General features: G+C 53.9%; 1 protein-coding gene across 3 annotated transcripts in view; it reads left to right on the forward strand.

Annotated features, from left to right (window-relative positions):
* SEMA6B (semaphorin 6B) overlaps positions 1-11,428 on the forward strand; it is a 30,532-nt gene extending 19,104 nt beyond the window's left edge. For 2 of the 3 annotated variants that reach the window (XM_086410055.1, XM_086410054.1), the window contains exons 4-17: positions 1,177-1,237; positions 1,400-1,462; positions 1,891-1,992; positions 2,615-2,705; positions 3,472-3,591; positions 4,081-4,169; positions 5,566-5,783; positions 6,579-6,710; positions 7,281-7,430; positions 7,771-7,953; positions 8,042-8,188; positions 8,887-8,964; positions 9,096-9,154; positions 9,530-11,428. In XM_086410055.1, the coding sequence (XP_086266181.1) occupies positions 1,177-1,237; positions 1,400-1,462; positions 1,891-1,992; positions 2,615-2,705; positions 3,472-3,591; positions 4,081-4,169; positions 5,566-5,783; positions 6,579-6,710; positions 7,281-7,430; positions 7,771-7,953; positions 8,042-8,188; positions 8,887-8,964; positions 9,096-9,154; positions 9,530-10,440 (2,404 nt within the window). In that variant the 3' untranslated portion in view covers positions 10,441-11,428. Of the gene's footprint in view, positions 1-915; positions 1,090-1,176; positions 1,238-1,399; positions 1,463-1,890; positions 1,993-2,614; positions 2,706-3,471; positions 3,592-4,080; positions 4,170-5,565; positions 5,784-6,578; positions 6,711-7,280; positions 7,431-7,770; positions 7,954-8,041; positions 8,189-8,886; positions 8,965-9,095; positions 9,155-9,529 lie in introns of those variants that run through there. The other variant, XM_086410056.1, reaches the window with a different exon arrangement.
* The last annotated feature ends 10,794 nt before the right edge of the window (positions 11,429-22,222 follow it).

A 22,222-nucleotide genomic window follows, 5' to 3' on the forward strand; every position in this document is an offset into this window, starting at 1 on the left:
CCAAGAGGGCTGTGCAGAGGAGGGGCGGGGCCTGACCCAGGTGCTCACAGGTGCCCTCTAGTGGCTGCTGTGAGAAGAGCCGACTGTGGGGGAGAATGTGGACCCTCCGGTGCTCACACCCGCTCTCCGGTGGCTGCTGCGGGGAAGACAGGCTGTGTCGGTGAGGGCGGGAGCCCCTACACCTGGGCAGTCCAGTAACGGGGGCTGAACGAGAGTGGTGGCCGTAGAGGGTGTGAGAAGTGGATGAACGCTCCATACGTATTGAAGGCAGAGGTGAAGGTATGGGGAGGGAAGGCGAAGCGGGGATGAGTCCCTCCCACACTGTTGTCTCAGCCGAGACAACACCTGACCCGAGAGGGTGGTCGGGGTGGAGGCGGGGGGGACAGGTTTGGGGGATGGTCGGGCTCAGCGAGGCCGTGTCGAGTGTGAGAAACCTGTGAGCCCTACCTTGTGGAGACCTTGAGGGTTAGCCGGGCCCCAAATCTGGAACTCAGGGGAGGCCCTGGCTGGAGACAGGACTGTGTGTGTCATCTGCACAGAGACACGGTTCCGCCCTGAGCGTGGACAAGGCTGCCCAGAGGAGTATGGCTAGGGGAAGGAAGAGGCCAGAGGACCCAGGCGTGGGCCCACCAGGGGAAGAGGAGGGCCCAGAGAGGTGGGAAGGCAGGTGGGTGCCAGGTCCAGGCACCCAATGAGGGTGGTGTTCTCAGAAGGAGAGTGGACTGGTGGGGAGAGACACTGTGGAAAGGGAGAAGAGAGCAGGGAAGTGACCGCTGGACTTAACAATGGCCAGTGACCTTGATCAGGGCAGTCCCTGCTGCATGTGGAGGAGAAGTGAGAGCCTGGGGAGACCGAGGGGTGATGGGTGGGGGGGACATCGGATGTAAAGTCATTGGACAGTGCATCGTGTTAGCTGTAGGTCCCTAGGCTATGGGTTGTGTGAGGTGGCATGGTAAGGCATGTGGGCTGTGCTAGAACCCGTCGTTCATTTTAGGGCACAACGAGGCGTGTAAGGGCATGCTCAGGCGCCTGAAGGCACGCTCAGTGTTGGAGCTGCGCGTGGCAGAGGTGTTGGCACGCCCCTGTGTGGTATGTGTTGGACACCACGTCTGCTGCCGGGAGGATAGAATGTGTAGGGGGAGGCCCCCGATCTCACTAACTACACCCCTTCTCTAGGGACAACCTGTACCGGGTGGAGCTGGAGCCCCCCACATCAACGGAAATGCGGTACCAGCGGGTGAGGAAGGGGCGCAGGCGAGAGGGGAGGGGGCAGCTGTTGGCGCTACCACTAGGGAGCCCGGACACTGCGCTGGGGAGCACAGTGGATTCAGGTCTGCCTAGCAGGGTTCCTGGGTCCGTCAGGGACCCCGCTCCCCTCACCAGCCCCCTGTGTTCTCAGAAGCTGACCTGGCGCTCCAACCCCAGCGACATCAACGTGTGTCGGATGAAGGGCAAGCAGGAGGTAAGTGAGCCCTGGCCATGCCCGCATCAGCCTTGGTAACGCCCCAATCCGTCCTGGCCATCTCACAGGACAAATCCTTCTCTGCTTTCATTCCAAGCCAGGCCCCTGTTGCCATGGGTACTCCCAGAGCCTAGCCATGCCCTCAAGGTGGTCCTCAGTAGTGGCCACTCCCCTAGTGGCCTTGCCATAGCTCACGCCTTCAAGTGCCCTATTTTCTTGTCTGTGCCCCTTAGCCATGGCCACGCCCCCAGTCTTCTCCTAGTTCAGCCCCCTGCTTTGGTCACGCCCACAACCTGACCCCTCCCTATCGGGCTCCGCCTCTACCCTGGCCCCGCCCTTCACCACGCCCCATCGCGTCCTACAGTCGTGGCCCCGCCCACACCCGTGATCACGCCCACCCCGGCTTTTCTCTTCCCACCCCATTCCAGGGCGAGTGTCGAAATTTTGTAAAGGTGCTTCTACTTCGGGACGAATCCACTCTCTTCGTGTGTGGTTCCAATGCCTTCAACCCCGTGTGTGCCAACTACAGCGTGAGTCACCGCCCTTCGAAGCCCTGCCCGCCCGGGTTTAACATCGGCGCCCCTTTGGTCATGGGCCCTCTGCTGGTCGTGCCGTTTCCCCAGGCCACATCACCTCCTACAGGAAGCCTTACTGGATGAACTGTCCTCCCCTCCATTACCCGGAATTCCATAAGAGGCTTCCAAAGGCAGCCTCTACAGGCTGAGGCTACTTAGGCTACAGGCCAGTTATCGGATTGACTAGGATCGACTCCTAGACCCAATTTCTGATCAGTAAATTGAGCCCTGGATTTCCCTGGTGGCTCAGCGGTTAAAAATCCACCTGCTAATGCAGGAGGCGCAGGTTCCATCCCTGGAAGATCCCCTGGAGAAGGAAATGGCAACCCACTCCAGTATTCTTGCCTGGGAAATCCCATGGACACAGGAGCTTGGTGAGGTCACAAAAGAGTCGGACACGACTAAGCCACTAAACAACAACAAAACTCAGCCCCAGAGAGGTTAAGTGACTGACAAAGTCACACAGCATCCAAGGTGGCATCAGGATTCCCCTCGGAGGGGGTTGCTGGGGGAGCCAGGGGCTGCTAGGTACAGCCAGGAGCTGTCACTCAGACCCTATTCCCCCCCACCCCCGCAGATGGACACACTGCAGCCCCTCCGGGACAACATCAGCGGCATGGCCCGCTGCCCATACGACCCCAAACACGCCAACGTTGCCCTCTTCTCTGGTGAGTGCCCCCAACCCTGACCATTTGAAGGGGCCTCAGCCCTGAGCAAGGCGTGGAATTTTCCATTCTTGGAGTTTGGTCATTTAGAAGGTGGCTGGGAAAATCCCATGGATGGAAGAGCCCGGTAGGCTGCAGTCCATGGGGTCGCTAAGAGTCAGACACAACTGAGTGACTTCACTTTCACTTTTCACTTTCATGCATTGGAGAAGGAAATGGCAACCCACTCCAGTGTTCTTGCCTAGAGAATCCCAGGGACGGGGGAGCCTGGTGGGCTGCCGCCTATGGGGTCGCACAGAGTCGGACACGACTGAAGCGACTTAGCAGCAGCAACAGCAGGGAGACCATCTCTCCAGCTATGAAACAGACAGACTCTCAAGGCAGGAAGAACTCAGCTGAGGTTGGGGATCAGCTGGGGAGTTGAGGATCAGCTGAAGTCTGGGTCCCAGCACGGTTGGGGCTCAGCCTAGGACTTAGGCCTCACTTAAGCTCAGGGCTCAGTCTGTTTTTTTCTTAGATATTTTATTTATTTATTTGGCTGCATTGGTCTTAGTTGTGGCCTGCGAACTCTTAGTTGTTGCGTGTGGGATCTAGTTCCCTGAACAAGGATTGAACCTGGGCCCCCTGCTTTGAGAGCATGGAGTCTTAGCCACTGGACCACCAGGGAAGTCCCAGGGCTCAGTCTTGAAGATCAGGTTTTGACACCCCCCCAACCTCTGAAGTCTACAATCTAATCTCTTACCTGTCCCCCCGATTCACACCCACCCAGAAGGGATGCTCTTCACAGCCACCGTTACCGACTTCCTCGCCATCGATGCCGTCATCTACCGCAGTCTCGGGGACCGGCCCACTCTGCGCACGGTGAAACACGACTCCAAGTGGTTCAAAGGTGGGGCGATAGGGACAGACCTGGCAGAGCTCACAAATTCCCCACCAAAATAAAGTCCCAGAGGAGATAGGCAGGGAACTCCCATCTCCTCTTTGGAACCTACTGGCCTCTTTGACGATCTAGTTAGAGGAGAGGTTTAACTTGGGTATAAAGTAGAACTTGCTGGAAATGAGTGGCTTAGCAACCTGAAATGGAACAGTACGAGGGGTTCAGCAGGAGCTCAGCTCAACACAGGAGGATGACAAAATAGTAGACGTTGCTGTTTGTGGAAAGTAGACACAATGATTTTAGGATTTTGACACCCACTCTCCCCCACAAACAAAAAAAAAATCCCAAACTTTGAGTTTCTTTTATTTTGCCTGGGTAATCAGCTGATGTTCTCCCCCCACAACTTCACTGTAAAAGCAGCCACCCAGGCTACTGTGTTCCCAGCTCCAGAAACTCTCTTTCTCCCATCACGAACTGGGTTTTGACCTCTCTCTCCTACAGAGCCATACTTTGTCCACGCGGTGGAGTGGGGCAGCCACATCTATTTCTTCTTCCGGGAGATCGCAATGGAGTTTAACTACCTGGAGAAGGTAAGGTCCTATTTCCCCTCCTAGAGAGGCCCATGCAGTGGGGCATGTAGTCGAGAGGCTCCAGTCATCGGAAGTGGAGAGCAGAGGTGGGTCCATGGAACTCCACCCAGGGTGAGAGGGGCCCTCCGGCCCTCAGGGCCCTCCACACTAGCCAGGACCAGGCCCCTGAGACTTGAAGACATTTCTGGAGTAGCCCTGGTGAGGGTCCCAGGTCTGAAGTCTGATACACCCGTGGTTCCAGTCCCAGTCCTGTTATTGTTTGTCTGTCCATCCACCCATATACCAACCATTTATCCACTCTTCAACCACAGCCCATATGTCTGGCCACTCAGCCACCCTCTCATTTACCCATCTTCAGCCCACCCACACGTCCATCAAACCATTTATCCATCTATCCATCCACCCACCCCTGCCTCAACCATTCTCCACCATCCATCCATCCACTCATCTACCTTCTGTGTACCTGTAAATCCATCCATCCACCTCCCATTCATTGGCTTCTTCATCCATCCATCCATCTACCTGTCCATTCATTCATATACCAACCATCCATTGATCTGGCCTCCTACTGATCAACTCATCCATTACCATCCATCTCTCCATTTACCTGCCCACCCCTCTATATATCCAGTTATCTAGCCTCCAACTTCTCTCATAACCTGCTCATCCATTCCATTCAACCTTCTATCCACCCATGGATATACCATGATAATGATCTATCATATCTCCTTCATCTGCCTATCCATCCATCCACATACTCATTCATCTGTCCACCCATCCATCCATCCATTTATCCATACATACATATCTACATACACCCATCCATCCATCCACACACCCCTTCATCCACCAATTATCTCCTTCTTCATTATCTTCATTGTCCATCACTGTCCCCTTCAAATTCACCCCTCTATCCATCCATTAACCCATCCATCCATTCACCTCCATTGCACCACCTATCCATCTATCCCATCTCTCAATCCATGCAGACAGTTAAGTGCACAGACTGCCACTTACTACTAGTGTGGCCTTGGGCTTCAGTCACTTCCCTTTCTCTGTGCCTCAGTTTCCCCTCTGTACCACGGGGATCATAGACCCTCCTCTATAGAGCTTTGGGAGGAACGTGAGACACGATGAGGATAAGTGCCTGGCACCTAGTGGGGGATCCATCAGTGGAGGCACTGATGATTACAGTTGTCTTGGTGGCTGTGATCATCACCGTCCCCACATTTCCGCCGGGGAATCTGGTGCCCAGGGGGCTAGGGTGACTGGCCAGGGACTCACAGCCAGCCAGAACTAGCCTCCTCCATCCCATCCTGGGTGGCGGCCTTGCAACCTGCAGGTGGGCCTGGCAGAACATGGGGCTCAGGCCCCTGTCTTCACACTGATGTGCCAGGTGGTGGTGTCGCGTGTGGCCCGAGTCTGCAAGAATGACATGGGCGGCTCTCCTCGCGTGCTGGAGAAGCAGTGGACATCATTCCTGAAGGCTCGGCTCAACTGCTCTGTGCCGGGGGACTCTCACTTCTACTTCAACGTGCTGCAGGCTGTCACAGGCGTGGTCAGCCTGGGGGGCCGGCCTGTGGTCCTTGCTGTTTTCTCCACACCCAGCAACAGGTCAGTGGGTGCAGGTGGAGAGTTCTCACGATCACTCACCACATATTCCCAGGGGTCCTGTGCTGGGTAAAACAGGGCTCCCAGGAGGCCTCTGTCCCAGGCCAGGGGGGACCAAGCCAAACACTGACCCTCCAAGGCCCTCTGGCCAAAACTTGGCAGATGCAGGCATGTCTTTATTTTCTGCCTTTGGAGGAAGGGTCAGGGAGGGTGTCCTAGAAGAGGCATCAATGGGTATGAGATGGAGAGAAAGGGAAGAGCATTCCAAGTTAAAGGAACAGCACGTGCAAAGGCCCTGAGGCTCCAATGAGCTTGAAATGTTTAAACCATAGGGAGGCGGCCTGTGTGGCTAGAGTGGTCGAGCGAGATGGAAAGTGGGGGATATGAAGCAGGGAGGTGGCAGGCTGTGGGGAGGAGCCTGAATTTTATCCTGAGGGTACTAGGGGACTATGGGAGGGTAAGGAGCAGAAGAGGAACAAGTCAGACTTGCATTTCTGGAAAACTCTCTCGGGAATGGGTTGAAAGGGAGCAAGAGTGGCATCTGGGAAACTGGACATCCAGGCAAGTGAAAGGGGCACCTGGACATGGGTGGCCATGGAGAAACTGAGCTGTGATCCAGTCTGAGAATCTGCTGCTCAGATGGTGGAATGACTGGATTGGATGGGTGGGCAGCAACTCTGGCCCGGGAAAGTGAAGGTCTGACTGCTCCAGAGGACAAACACTCCTCCACACACTTGCCCAGGGCAGTTCCCCACCCCGCCAGGCTCACCACTTCCTTTCATCTGCCTCCACCTACAGCATCCCCGGCTCAGCTGTCTGCGCCTTTGACATGACACAGGTGGCTGCCGTGTTTGAGGGCCGCTTCCGTGAGCAGAAGTCCCCTGAGTCCATCTGGACACCCGTGCCAGAGGATCAGGTGCCGCGGCCCCGGTGAGAGGCCCCTCCATCCTGCAGTGGGTACCCGGGTAGGATCCTGACCCTGAACTGAGGGCTGGGGCTCCCAGGCACTTGTTTAGCTGTTGCCGAGGTCAGCTGTGGGCTTCCCTGGTAGCTCACCTGGTAAAGAATCTGCCTGCAATACAGGAGACCCTGGTTCAATTCCTGGGTCAAGGAGATCCCCTGGAGATAGGATAGGCTACCCACTCCAGTATTCTTGGGCTTCCCTGGTGGCTTAGACAGTAAAGAATCCACCTGCAATGCAGGAGACCTGGGTTTGATCCCTGGTTGGGAAGATCCCCTGGAGGAGGGCATGGCAACCCACTCCAGTATTCCTTCCTGGAGAATCCCCATGGACAGAGGAGCTTGGTGGGCTGAAGTCTGTGGGGTCACAAAGAGGTGGACAAGAGTGAGCAACTAAGCACAGCACAGCACAGAGGTCAGCTGTAGCCATTATGCAGGTGGAGAAAACTGAGGCCCTTGGAGCAGGGGCACCCTAGTGAATCAGAGCCCCTCAGTGGGGGCCTCCAGGTCTGCCCTGACCAACCCCTCGCCCCCACCCAGGCCCGGGTGCTGCGCAGCTCCTGGCATGCAGTACAATGCCTCGAGCGCCTTCCCAGACGAGATCCTCAACTTTGTCAAGACACACCCCCTGATGGACGAGGCCGTGCCCTCCCTGGGCCACGCACCCTGGATCGTTCGGACTCTGATGCGGTCAGTTCCTACACTTGGCTGGGGTACTGGTGGCCAGGCCTGGGTGGGGACAAGAGCCCAGGCCAGGGTGGTGAGTGAGAAGGGAGCACAGGGGCAACTTCCGACATGACATGAGAGGAAGGCAGAGATGGAGGGAGACACAGAGTTGGAGGCAGATGGGGAGATGAAGACAGGAGAGCCCAGGGAGGAGCTGGCTTTGGGGGTCTGTTTCTCTCTGTGATGTGCACCCTTGGAGCCACGCCCATGCCCACCTTGCCCAGCATGGGTGGTGTCTCTGAGTGCACACAGGGGACCACAGGGCTGGGCGGCAGCCTGACTTCTGCTCCACCCTGGCCCCAAGGCACCAGCTGACACGAGTGGCTGTGGACGTGGGCGCCGGCCCCTGGGGCAACCAGACTGTTATCTTCCTCGGGTCTGAGGCAGGCACGGTCCTCAAGTTCCTTGTCTGGCCCAACGCCAGTGCCTCGGGTACCACGGGACCCAGTGTCTTCCTGGAGGAATTTGAGACCTACCGGCCTGACAGGTGAGGCCTGGCAGAGGACAAGAGGCAGGGCCAGCGGGCAGGGAGACAGGGCGTTCCCCTTGAGTCTTACCAGTCTGCTCATCCCCAGGTGTGGACGGTCTGGAGATGGCGAGACAGGGCAGCGGCTGCTGAGCCTGGAGCTGGATGCGGCCTCAGGCGGCCTGCTGGCAGCCTTCCCCCGCTGTGTGGTCCGAGTGCCCGTGGCGCGCTGCCAGCAATACTCAGGATGCATGAAGTGAGTGCCCCCTGCCCCCGGCCAGGTGTGGGCAAGGGAAGTGAAGGGAGGTGAGCATGGAAAGAGGGGGAGAGTCAAGTTCAAGTGCAGGCTCCAACAGCATTCTGACTCTCTGAACGATGGACAGAGGGCATAGCATGTGCAAAGGTCCTGGGGCAGGAATGCTGGGTGTGTTGGTGGAACAGCGAGAAGCCCTCTATGGCTGGAGCAGAATGAGTGATGGGGAGGGAGAAGACAGGGAAGGTTGGGCAGGGTCTGTGAGCCTCAGGAGGACTTGGGTTTTTTCCCCCACCCCCAGAGTGAGGTGGGAGCCCCAGAGATCTGTGGGCAGAGTAGGATGGGATCTGACAGACATTTCTAAGAGAAGCAGAAGCTGGGGACCAGGGAACAGATGTTTGCAAAATACTGGCACACTCTTGGACTCAGAGTGAGCCCTCCGCATGGAGCACCCTGGCCCCGTGCCTGCCATCATGGTAGCAGTGATGCCATAGCACAGATCCAAAATCTGGGCTCCAAACCCGGCTCTGTCCCTTGGACAAAAGTAAACGTTCCTGAGCCTCAGTTCTCTCATCTGTAAAATGGGGAAGGAATAGCCCCCACTGTTAAGATGTGTCTTGGGAACTCCCAGAGCTGACGGTAAGAGGTGCCTCTGCAGAAACCCTGGTTGATCTGCCTGCCGGGTCCCTTGTCTGCCCTAGGAACTGCATTGGTAGTCAGGACCCCTACTGCGGGTGGGCCCCGGATGGCTCCTGTGTCTTCCTGAGCCCTGGCACCAGGTACTGGAGAAGTGGGAGGTGTGGGGAGGGTGACTGAGTCACCTGATGGTCGGGAGTCCCCCACCCCCACCAACCACAGCTCTGCCAGGGGTTTCCGCTGACGGTGCCTCTCTGCTCCCTCCCCCCATCAGAGCCACCTTTGAGCAGGATGTGTCTGGGACCAGCACTTCAGGCTTAGGGGACTGCACAGGTAAGAGGGGAGAGGGGAGGAGGCCTGGGGACTCTAAGTCCTGGTCCTCCAGGGTTCTCACACCTGGATGGATGGGATACACTGACGTCCCTCAGGGCTTGGGAAGGACAGGGGGCCCCAGTTCCAGGTAGGGTAGTGGGAAAAGGACAGACAGACGGGGACGGGAGGGAGGGCAGAGAGAGGCCAAGAGAAAGGCAGGTGGACAGACAGATTTTAGGAACACAGATGCCAGGGGACAGACGGATGGGCAAATGGGCTTTGAAAGGGTCAGAGAGACGCCCCTGAGCAGAGAGGTGGACAGACCGGCTGGAGGTCGCGGGTGGTGTGCAGGGGACGGTCCCTGGCCAGCCCTTCTCACGCCGCCCTCCCTGCCAGGACTCCTGCGCGCCAGCCTCTCGGAGGAGCGCGCTGGGCTGGTGTCGGTGAACCTGCTGGTGACGTCGTCGGTGGCGGCCTTCGTGGTGGGCGCCGTGGTGTCCGGCTTCAGCGTGGGCTGGTACGTGGGGCTCCGCGAGCGGCGCGAACTGGCCCGCCGCAAGGACAAGGAAGCCATCCTGGCACACGGGGGCGGCGAGGCCGTGCTGAGCGTCAGCCGCCTGGGCGAGCGCCGGGCGGGCGGCCCCGGAGGCCGGGCCGGGGGCGGCGGCGGCGGGCCCGGGGGTCCCCCGGAGGCTCTGCTGGCGCCCCTGATGCAGAACGGCTGGACCAAGGCCACGCTGCTGCAGGGCGGACCCCACGACCTGGACTCTGGGCTGCTGCCCACGCCCGAGCAGACGCCGCTGCCCCAGAAGCGCTTGCCCACCCCGCACCCGCACACCCTGGGCCCCCGTGCCTGGGAACACGGCCCGGCGCTGCTCACGGCCTCCGCCTCGTCCTCGCTCCTGCTGCTGGCCCCCGGCCGCGCCCCTGAGCCGCCCCCCGCGCCGGGCGAGCCGGCGGCCCCCGACGCCCGCCTCTTCACCGCGCGCCCGGGCCGCGCCTCCCACGGCGACTTCCCGCTTACCCCCCACGCCAGCCCGGACCGCCGGCGGGTGGTGTCGGCGCCCACGGGCCCCTCGGACCCCAGCTCGTCCACCGACGGCTTCCCGCGGCCCTGGAGCCCGCCGCCCACAGGCAGTCTCCGGAGACCAGGCGCGCACGCCCCACCGGCCGCCGCGCTGCGCCGCACGCACACGATCAACAGCGGCGAGGCCCGGCCCCGCGGCCGCCACGCCCGGCCGGTCACGGACTTGGCCCACCTGCTCTCCTACGGAGGCCCCGACAGGACTGCGCCCCCCGTGCCCTAGGCCGCGGCCCCGCGCCTCGGCGGTGCCAGCCACGGGAACCAGGAGCGAGAGCCCGGGGCCAGCTCCCAAGTGGGTGCTCAGACCCCCAGCCCGGCCGCGCGGGGGGGGGGGGCTCCCCTCCGCCGCAGGGAAGCACAAGGAGCTCGGCCTCCCCCCCACCCCGACGCGCCCCCAGAGCCGCAGGACACTGAGGCGGTCTGCGGCGGGCAGACGGGGCGGGCGGAATGTGCTATGGATTTGAGGTTGACCTTCTGCGCGTGGATTTTGGTTTGTTTTCCAATTTGCGTTTCTTTTGCAGTTTTCTAAACCAATTGCACAACTCCGTTCTCGGGGTAGAGGCCGAGGGGCGGGGGGTGGCGCTTGGAGGTGGTGGGAATGGGGCGAGGAGCGCACCTGCAGACCCAAGCTCCCCCCGCAACCCAACCACCCAAAGGCGCCCTCCTCCACCCGGCCCCTGGCGTGTGTGGGTGTGTGTGTGTGTGTGTGCATGCCGTGTCCGTGTGCAGGGGGCCAGGCAGGGGAGGGAGGCGTGCGTGTGTGCCTGCAGGCTGCTGCTGCGTGTGTGTGGCGACGGCCACGCGCAGTGTGCGTGTCTGTGTGTGAGCGCGGAGGTCCCAGCGGCCTGGGCGTTGGCTGAGCCGACGCCGGGGCTTCCAGAGGGCCGGGGGCCTCCGATGTGCCGGTTAGGAGTTCGAGGGGAGGTGCGGCAGGGGTTTTAGGCGGGGACTCGGGAGGCCTGTCCAGATGTCACATTGGCAGCTGTCTAAGGGCTCGGGCGGTCTGGGGGACGGCTAAGACGGGGGGGCCCCCCTGTAAATACAGCCCCAGGGTGGTCAGAGGGTCCCATGCCACCCGTCCTCTGTGACCTCCCCCTTGACCTCCAGCTGACCATGCATGCCAGCTGAGTGGCCAGCTGAGTCCTGGACCCTCTCTGGAGTTTGCCTCCCCCACCTGCCCCCCATCAATAAAACTGTTTACAACCACCGGCCCCAAGGTTCTGGGTCTGCTCTGTCTCCTGGGGGCGGGGCTTTGACAGGGGCGGGGCCTGGGACCAGATGGGAGCATCCTGAGACTCATGGCTGGGTCACAGCCACAGACAGAATTCTGGGGAGGTGGGTATGGGAATCTAGAGAGTTTGCGGGGGTCCCCGTCTCCATCTGTACAGGCTACAGTTTCTGACTAGTCCTAAAGCAAATATTTACTATGCACCTACTGTGTGCTGGACACTGTGGAAACCAAGACCCCTGTCCTCGTGGAGTTCACAACCTAGTGGGGGAGACCGGCCACACACACACACACACGAATTAGGACTTGATTTAAATTAGTGATAGGTGTAATGAAGGAAGGGGCTTCCCAAGTGGCTCAACGGGTAAAGAATCCACCTATAATGCAAGAGTCGTGGGTTCAGTCCCTGGGTGGGGAAGATCCCCTGGAGGAGGGCATGACAACCCACTCTAATATTCTTGCCCGGAGAATCCCAGGGACAGAGGAGCCTGGCAGGTGACAGTCCATGGGGTCGCAAAGAGTCAGATATGACTGAGCCACTGACCACAGTTGCAGGTAATAAAGGAAAAATCAGATAATGTGTTGGGGGGGCGGGGCTTCTGGAGGATCTGAGATGCGATGGGCTAGAAGGAGCACCTATGAGAACATGTGCAGAGAGAGTGTTCCTTGCAGAGGGAACAGCCAGTGCAAAGGCCCTGTGGTAGGAACAAGCTTGGAAGAGGGTGGAGGCAATTCGTGTGGGTGCAGCAGCCTGGATAAAAGGGGAGCAGCTGGAGGTGAGAAGGGTGAGGCACAGGGCCTCAGGCAGGCAGGGCCTTGCTAGTGAAGAGTGCAATTAATTTTTAATGTTGCTGCTGCTGCTAAGTCACTTCAGTCGTATCCGACTCTGTGTGACCCCATAGACGGCAGCCCACCAGGCTTCCCTGTCCCTGGGAGTCTCCAGGCAAGAACACTGGAGTGGGTTGCCATTTCCTTCTCTAATGCATGAAAGTGAAAAGTGAAAGTGAAGTCGCTCAGTCGTGTCCGACTCCTCGCGACCCCATGGACTTTTAATGTTAGCTCCCTTTTAAAAAATGTATTACTATTATTATTTTTTGGCTGCACAGGAAGCATGTGGGATCTTAGTTCCCTAACCAGGGATTGAATCCATGCACCTGCATTGGAAGAAGGGGTCTTAACCACCAAGGAAGTCCCTAAATTTTTTTAAACTGTGGTACATAACATATACAATCAAATTTGCCACTTGAACCATTTTTAAGTGTTCTGTTCAGTGGCATTAAGCACATTCACATTGTTGTTCAGTCAACCATCCATCTCCAGGATTTATCCATCTTCCCAAATTGAAACTCTGTCCCCATTAAACCCTCCCTCCCCACTCCCCCCTCCCTCCAGCCTTCTGAATTTTAAGTGGGACAGGGAGCCATCAGAGACTTTTAAACAGGGGACATGATCTGATTTCATTTTAAGAAATTGCTTTAGCATTACATCGCTACAGTTCACAGCTCTTCCTTCCAGCCTGAGTCGATTAAGCACCTATTGTATGCTGGGCTCTGGGGACAGAGTCATAAACAGGACAGACATACCCCTGAACCCCACCATCCTTCCTTTTCATGGGAAGACTGATTTAAACAAAGACACACACAACAGCAAGACAGTATCTTAGCGGCTCCTTATGAACCTGTGTTTTCAGCTTGATTGAAACATATTTGACATATAATATTGTATAGGTTTCCAGCGAGTATCTTGATGATTTGATATATTTTATATGCATTGTTAAGATGATTATCACAATAAGGTTGACACATCCTTTACCTCACATAGTAACTTTGTGTGTGTGTGTGTAGTAAGAACATTTAAGATATATTCTTAGCATCTTTCAAGTATACAGTACAGGGACTTCCCTGGTGGTCCAGTGGTTAAGACTCTGCCTTCCAATGCAGTGGGAGCAAGTTCCATCCCTGGTGGGAAGCTAAGATCCCACATGCCTCTCAGCCAAAAAACCAAAATATAAATAATAAAAGCAATATTGTAACAAATTCAATAAAGACTATAAAAAAGACTAAATGGGGGGGGGGGTGGAACTCAAGTGTAACAGTGCAGTCTTGTTAACTCACTACCATGCAGTACATTACATTCCTGGAACGTATGCATCTCATAGCTGGAATTCTCTACCCTTCGACTAACATCTCTCCCTTTCCTTCACCTCTCCACCGGCCCCTGACAACCACCATTCTACACTTGGGGTTCAATGAATGTGGTTATTTTACATAACTGAGATCATTCAGCATTTGTCTTTTTCTGCCTGAGATGGTAAAGACTCTGCCTGCAATGCGGGAGACCTGAGTTTGATCCCTGAATCAGGAAGATCCCCTGGAGAAGTGAATGGCTACTCACTCCAGCATTCTTGCCTGGAAAATCCCATGGACGAAGGAACTTGGTGGGCTACAGTCCATGGGGTCACAAAGAGTTGGACACAACTGAGCGACTAACACTTTTACTTTACTTGGCATAACGCCCTCAAGTTTCATCCATGTTGTCCCAGTTGGCAGGACTGGCCTGCTTGTAGTGACTGAGTCATACTCCATCATATATATGCACCACGTCTTTATCCTCGCATCTGCGGATGGACACTAAGGTTGTCTCCCTGTCTTGGCTATTGTGATGAACTCTGTAATGAATATGGGAGGTCAGATATCTGTTCCAAGATACTGATTTCATTTTCTTTGGACACATACCCAGAAGTGAGATTGCCAGATCATATGGCAGCTCTATTTTTAATTCTTTGGAGGAACCGCTATACTATTTTCCCTAGTGGCTACATCAATTTACATTCCCACCAGCGGCATACAAGGGTTCCCCTTTATCTGCATCCTCACCAACACTTGTTATCTCTAGTCTTTTTTATGAAGTCATTCTAACAGGCGTGGGTGACATCTTGTGGGTTTCTTTAAATTATTAGTATTTTATAATTTATATGTTTTGGACTGTGCTGGGCCTTCACTGCTGCACAGGCTTTTCTCTAGTTGTGCCAAGTGGGGGCTACTCTCTACTTGGAGTTCATCGTGGACTTCTCCTCACAGTAGCTTCTCTTTGTTGCAGAGCACAAGCTCTAGGGCACACAGGCTTCAGTAGTTGAGATATGTGGGCTCCGTATTTTCAGCTTCCGGGCTTTAGAGCACAGGCTCAATAGTTGTGGCACACAGGCTTAGTTTCTCCATGGCATGTGGGATCTTCCTGGATCAGGGATTGAATCTGTGTTTCCTGTATGGGCAGGCAGATTCTTTACCACTGAGCCACCAGGGAAGCCCCTCATTTTAATTTTGATTTGCATTCTCCTGATGATTAGTGGTGTTGAGTACCTTTTCGTGTGCCTGTTTGGCCATTTGTATATCTTCTTTGGAAAGACATCTGTTCAGGTCCTTTGCCTGTTTTTGTGTGTCCATCTCTGCATATCTGTTGTTCTCTGCTCTGTGTCTTGTTCTGTCCATGTTTCTGGTTCTATGTATTTTCCCTGTCACTTTGTCACTGTCTGTCTCTGTGTATTTATGTAGGTGGTGATCTGTCCTTCTTTATCTGTGCCTGTCTATGCCACCCTGCCTGTTTCCCTCTCAGCCTCTGTGTCCACTTCATCATCCTCACAACCAAACAGGAACTAAAGACTGGGCTGGAGAAGAGAAGCCATGGCCAGGCATACAGATAAAGATAATAGATCACCAGCTCTCCCTGGCATTCCAGTGGTTAAGACTTGACCTCCCAATGCAGAGAGTGTGGGTTCGATGCCTGGTTGGAGAGCTAGGATCCCATATGCCTCGGGGCCAAAAAAAACCCCATAAAACAGAAGCAGTGCTGTAACAAATTCAATAAAGTTCTTTTAAAAAATAGGTACTACATCACACCTGAGTGCTTAGAACCTAGTGGGAATTAAAACACTGAATAGCCAAACCTGTGAGATGCAGCCAAAACAGTTCTTAAAGGGAAATTCGTAGCCTCCAGATGCATTTATTAGGAAAGGAGAAAGAGTCAAAGCAAATGTCACATCAGCATCAGCTGAAGAAATAAAGAAGAGAAGGGGCCCTCAGAGACTGAGTTCATCTTCACAGGTGGGGGAACTATGGCCAGGGAAATTTAAGCCACTTGCCCAAGTTCACAACACAAAGTGGTTACAGTGGAGCTGGAATTCAGAGCCAGGTTTAGTCCCTCCCAGACCATTGTGCTTCCCCAGTGGCTCAGTGGTAAAGAATTTGCCTGCTAATGCAGGAGATCTGGGTTCAATCCCTGGGTTGGGAAGATCCCCTGGAGGAGGACATGGCAACCCACTCTGTTATACCGAAACGCTCCGGGAAACAAACTCACTCAGAAGGACAGCATGGATTGTGGAATGTAGGACACCGGTGGGTCCTAGACAGAGTTTCCTCTTTAGCTAGGGACCCTGACTGACTTTTGTGAAAACCGTATATACTTTAAGTGTACATGCTCAAGCCCACATCCCCAGATTCCTTAAACTTAGCCTGGAAAATGTTAAAGGGAGATACAATCAGGTTATAGCCATGATTCATAATCAGAAGGGTCAGCTGGTTATTCATTGTAACCTACACCAATGGGTGCCATAAAGATTACAAAGTTGATTGACTACATACGGGATTATTACATTCTTTCTGGCGAAGGGAAATCTTGGTATGGAATCTGGTGTCTACCAGTCTGGGAGGGCCATAGGTATGTGATCTCCATGGCTACCAGGCACATAGTCCAAAATTCACTATGAATATAAGATGGATTTTACTTCTTTTTCAAGATGGAGTCAGCTCAGCCTATTCCTTTCCTCCTTCATTACCCCCTTTTGATGCTCTCAACTTCCAGTGTGAGTATCACTCATAAGAATGTACTGCATTTTAGATTTCCTGGTATATATTTGGGTAAATGAAGTCAGCCTCTGTGATACAAAGTTAACAACACATTGGAGAATACACAGTCCACATAACAGAATCAACAGAACAACTATAACAATGGTTAAGAGAGTTTTCCACTAATCACCCTTTACCCATGATAGAACTGAAGTCCAAAAAGGAAGATTATCATCAGTCATAGCTTTTACCTGACCTTTCATGTCATCTAGGGTGGCTGATATATTGCCAGATAAATCAGGAATTTATACACCACATTCAACTTTAATTATAGCACAGGTCCCTCCTTGTGCTGAAACTATGGTTAGTTTCAAGATGATACCGGCAAGTCCTTGTAGCAGCAGGTGATTGTAGAGCTTCACCTCTTCTTCTTTAAGATGATCTTGGGTTCACGGGGATCAGCGGGGTCCTTTTGCACAGTCCACTCGGCGTCCTCCAGGTCTGTGTGGTATGCTCTCTTCACCCTCGTATGGCGGATCCAGGGAGTGATACCTGTACCTTTAACTACCGTAGGTGTGGTTAGAACACCTACGTGTGGTTGGAAAGGTTAGACCTTTCCAATGTGGGGCCAAGGAGTCATGTTTCCAGTCCTTGACCCACACCTGATCACCAGGCACGAACTCGTGAATCTGTTCCCCAAGGGGGAACGGCACTCTTTCTTGCACACACTTAGTTACCTGATTTATTACCTTAGCCAGTAGTTCCATCTGTGTGAAATCTCACCTCCCCTTATCTGTGCCAAGTTTGTCGTCACCTGTCTCTCTATAGGGGGGGACCTCCCGTAGATAATTTCATAAGGAGAATAACCGTGGGAACGCAGGGTTACTCTTAATTTGAGTAAGGCTGCCAGAAGCAAATCCATCCATGAACAGTCAGTCTTTGTGATCCTTTTGAAAGTGACTCTTTAAGAGTTCGGTTGGTTCTTTCCACCATTCTGGAACTCTGGGGCCTAGATGCTATATGTAATTTCCACTTGATATTTAGAGCTTTACACACCTGTTGAATTAAGTCGGCTACAAAGGCAGGGCCATTGTCTGATCCTATACTGGTTGGGAACCCAAATCTGGGGATTATTTCCCAAAGCAGATTTATTTCTCAAAGAACCACTTCATTTACTTTTTCAGTTCGGGTGGTGAAGGCCTCCACCCATCCTGAGAAGGTACATACCATGACCAGTAAATAACAATAGTGTCAGCAGGGTTTCATCTCAGTAAAGTACACTTCTAAATGGTCAAAGGGTAGAGTGCCTTTTAACTGTATTCCTAGAGGTTTTTATGTCCAGGGGCAGCATTGACCTGTCAGCAAGCAGAACAGTTCCAGGATTCCATTCTACATAAGGAGGAAAGTCGTGGAATTAAGAAATATTTCGAATTAATTCTGGATTCGAGCATATAGTTCAGCCTGTTGAGCAGGCCAGTGTGACGGCAGAGAGCTAGCCTCAGCGATGGTTTCTTCCGTGACTACTGCATATCCCGACAGTCGTTGCCCTTATTTCGCCAGGCTGGTGCCATTGGTGTACAGGACTCAATCTGGGTCTGGGATTGGCTGGTCTCTCAAGTCAGGTCTGCTGGCATAAACTTCTTCTAGGATTTCCTTGCAATCATGTGAGGGCCCACCTTCTCCCACAGGAAGGAGAGTGGCCGGATTTAGGGCCTGACAAGGCTCAATAGTAACATGGGATTTCTCACATAACAGTCCCTGGCATTGAGTAATCCAGAATGTCAACAGCCATTTATGGGAGTCCCCTCGCAGGAGAGTGTTGACCTCATGGGGGGTTTTTACGATCAAATCTTGGCCCAAAGTCAACTTGGTTGCCTCCCGGACCAGTAAGGCAACCGCAGCAACTGCCTGTCAGCATCCCGGCCACCTGGTAGCAACACTGTCCAGCCATTTTGAGAGATAAGCCATGGGTCTGTCCCATGTCCCCATGGTCTGGGTCAACATTCCCATAGCCACCTTGTCCTTTTCAGTCATGTAAACAGCTTAGCAAGGTCTGGCATGCCCAAGGCTGGTGCTGATGTAATTGTACCGGGTTTGAGTTATATTACCACTGGGGCTTGTTGTTTTGCAAGCCCGGGGCGGGGCGGGGTGGGGGTGGGGGGTGGGGGAGGGGGTTGTCTTCTGCCTAGACCTCAGGGAATTGTGAACTCTCTCTCTCTCTCTCTCTCTCTCTCTCTCTCTCTCTCTCTCTCGACTGTTTAGCCCATCTGGTTTCCCTTCTGGGAGATGGTGCAACCTCCATTCATCTTGAGGGGTTACCGAGAGGGAGAGTAAATAGGTGGTAGAGCCCACTCAAAGAGTGGGTCTTTCGTGGGGGGAAAAGGCCACTTGTGCCCCCAGTTTAGACAGTAAGTCTCTTCCCAACAAAGGTACTAAGCATTCAGGGATGTATAAAAATTCATAAGTCACTTGGTGTCCCCTCATCTGACATTTTCGGGATAGGCTTGAGACACAAAGCCTGCATTTATTACCATCTGAGACCCAGTGGCCTCTGGATCTATTGGTGTATAAAGTCTATAGGCCTCGCACGGTCTTTAGTAGAACTCAGAGGGTGATTTGGTTTCCCTTTGAATCACTTTGGAGGGTTTTGCCACGTTCATAGGTTTTCCGGCCCCCTTCTTGAGGCCTTGTAAAATAGCCGCCCCATATCTCTCCAGGTGGCCCCTCCCTTCCTCTGTGTTACAGTCCAAGTTGGGCCTCTCATCCGGGCAGCTTGTTCTGCCCACCGCTGTGGGTTTACAGTACCCTCAGGTGCCATTTCTCCTAGCCATTTTCTAGCCTCAGTTAGGATCCTGTGTCTTTCTTCAGTGCTGAAACGGGAGACTAGTAGCTGGACTATGTCATCCCATGTAGGGCGGTAGGTTTGAAAAAAATAGTCTCCATTAGTCTAATCATACCGTGTGGCTCCCCTGAGTACGGTGGGGTGTGTCTGTGCCAGTTTAATATATCCATAGAGCAAAATGGTTGGTAATAATAAGCTACAGGAAGCTGGTGGTGGTGTCCGTTTGCGTCCTGGACCGGGGGCTGTTGTACCTCTGTGAGGGGCAGCTGCAGGGGGTGGTTTTAACCCCGTGTTCCTGAGCAGAACGCAGCCTCTGTCTAATTTCTGTGTTTCCTTCCCTCTTCTCGTCTGTACTCACCGGGATGGGCGGGTACAGCCTGGGAGGTCCGGCCGAGGCGGAATCCTGGGGCCGTTGACCAGAGGCTCCTACCACCCGGACCGGAGCCTGCCAAATGGCGGCGCTGCGATCTCCGGGGAAGCTGGCGGAGGAGCAGGGACTGCAGCAGGAACTTCACCTGGCCCTGGGTAGGGCATTAAGACGTGTCCGGTCCGGGTGGAGCACTCGGCGGCGGGCGGGGCAGGTCATCCCCATCCAAATCCTATAGAATTTCTTTTTTATCACCAGTTAATTTTTGTGTCATTAATATTTTTCCCTTTCCCTTCTGGATACAGACCCTCGTCCAAGGAGGAGGGTCTTGAGCTAACCCTAGCCATGAGTCAATATATGGATATTGATTCGGGTGTCCCGGCTCTCCTGTGACTATTGCATAGACTGCTTCCACTATTTTTAAGTTCATGGTGTCCTCTGGTGGCCATCCTACTCCCATAGGGGCCATTCAACCTCACAGAGTATGTGGAGGTGGTTAGGTGTCACCTTCACCCCATCAGTTCAGTTCGGTCGCTCAGTCGTGTCCGACTCTTTGCAACCCCATGAATCACAGCACACCAGGCCTCCCTGTCCATCACCAACTCCCGGAGTTCACTCAGACTCACGTCCATCGAGTCAGTGATGCCATCCAGCCATCTCATCCTCTGTCGTCCCCTTCTCCTCCTGCCCCCAATCCCTCCCAGCATCAGAATCTTTTCCAATGAGTCAACTCTTCGCATGAGGCGGCCAAAGTACTGGAGTTTCAGCTTTAGCATCATTCCTTCCAAAGAAATCCCAGGGCTGATCTCCTTCACCCCATAGTCTCCTCCAAATCCCTTCTTTAAATGTTTAATCATGCACTCCAATACAGTTGCCTTAGATTCACTTCCCCCCATCTTGCTTACCCTCTCGGACCTTCTACTTTTCCTGTTCGTTCCGTCTACAAAGTTCTCGGTACCCTAAGTACTTCTGTTATTTCCACTCAATGAAACAATTAAATTGCCATTCCGCCTCCTTCCTGATTGGGGTGAGAAGAGCCTTACCTGCCAAATCCCAGAGGGAGATCTTCACCTGCTGGTCTGTGTGGCCAAACCAGAACACCACGTGGTCCAGGATTGTTTCTCCATTAACTTTTAAAGTCTATTCTGCCTTGGTGGGCTTGATTAGGTGCAGATGAAAACACAGATGGGTTAAATATCCCACATCCCAGGCTGTCTCCTGAAAAGCCAATTAGTACTCACTTATGTATCCCCCTCCTTCTAGCCTGACAATTCTGAGGGAGTCAAGAATTTCACAGCAGATGGGACACCTCCTCAGGGAGGGCAGAATATGAGCACACAAAGACCAAGTTTCTTCCCCCTAAATCCCTCTCGCAATCGCCTATTAATAATTTACCTCAAGACGACGCAGACATCATCTCCTTTGTAACATTCACGGTCAGTGTGCTTCCCGTTCCCTCCCAGGGGGTTTGATCATGCCCCCTCTTCTACCCTGCTGAGTGGGAACCTCCTTACCTGAGTGCTCAACTTCCCTGCTGCCATCCACTACCCGCTAATGTGAAAGATCCAGGCTTCGAGGAACGGAATCTTTCCAGAAGGGCAAGGCACCTTCTCCCCTCTAGAAGATCCGAGCGTGAGGCCTCGGAGTAGCCCCAAATGGGACTTGTCTCCTCAAAGTGAGGAGTTCCCCAGGTCAACTGCTTGGAGGGCAGCTATGCTTACCACTATACCACCAACACACTAAATGTTATAGCCAAACGCTCCAGGAAACAAACTCACTCAGGACACGTGGATTGTGGAATGCAGTTTACTACACTGGCGGGTCCTAGGCACGGTTTCCTCTTTAGCCAGGGACCCTGACTGACTTTGTGAAAACCTTATGTACCTTAAGTGCACGTGCTCAAGCCCACACCCCCAAATTCCTAAAAGAAGGGAAATCTTGGTATGGAATCTGGAGTCTACCAGTCTGGGAGGCCTATTGGCCATAGGTATGTGATCTCCATGGGTACCAGGCACATAGTCCAAAGTTCACTAGGAATGTAAGGTGGAGTTTCCTTCTTTTTCAAGATGGAGTCAGTTTGGCCTGTTCTTTTCCTCCTTCAACTCCAGTATTATTGCCCAAGAAATCCCATGGACAGAGGAGCCTGGTGGGCTACAGTCCATGGGGTCGCAAAGAGTCAGACACGACTGAAGCAACTTAGCACACAGCACAGGTTCAAAGACTGTGGGGACTTTTGTTTTGTTTTTGAGGGGACTTTTGGCATCACTTGCTTTTGAATTCTATTTTTAAAAATGATTTTATTTAAAATATGTCATGAATTTAAGACAAGTGTTTTGTTGTTGTTGTTATTCTCTCCACTGAGCTTTCAGGTTGCTCAAATTTATTGTAAATAGTACCTCTTGCTCAAAGAGATGTCCCCATCCCCCAGGACAGACTGGCACCTTGCAAACCTGACCCTTGATTCCTAGGTTAGGAGATGTGGGAACTCAGCCCCAGAGACCCTTCGGTACCCACTCTCCAAAAGCAGGACTCGGGGGAAAGAAAAACTAGGTAGAAACAGGATCAAGAAAGGGGTGGGCAGCCCCCTCCCTTCCTGTCCTTCCCTTGCCAGGAAGCAATTTTGCAATCCTGACCCCTCCCCTGCCACCGCCCCCCACCCCGCCCCCCACCCCTGCCTGGCTCAGGTCAGCCCCTATCAGGAATAGGATGTGGGTGGAGACTTCCCTA

Source organism: Bos grunniens, chromosome 7, assembly GCF_055505025.1.
Source record: "Bos grunniens cultivar Pamir isolate PY7600 chromosome 7, Bosgru_T2T1.0, whole genome shotgun sequence".
Lineage (NCBI taxonomy): Eukaryota > Metazoa > Chordata > Mammalia > Artiodactyla > Bovidae > Bos > Bos grunniens.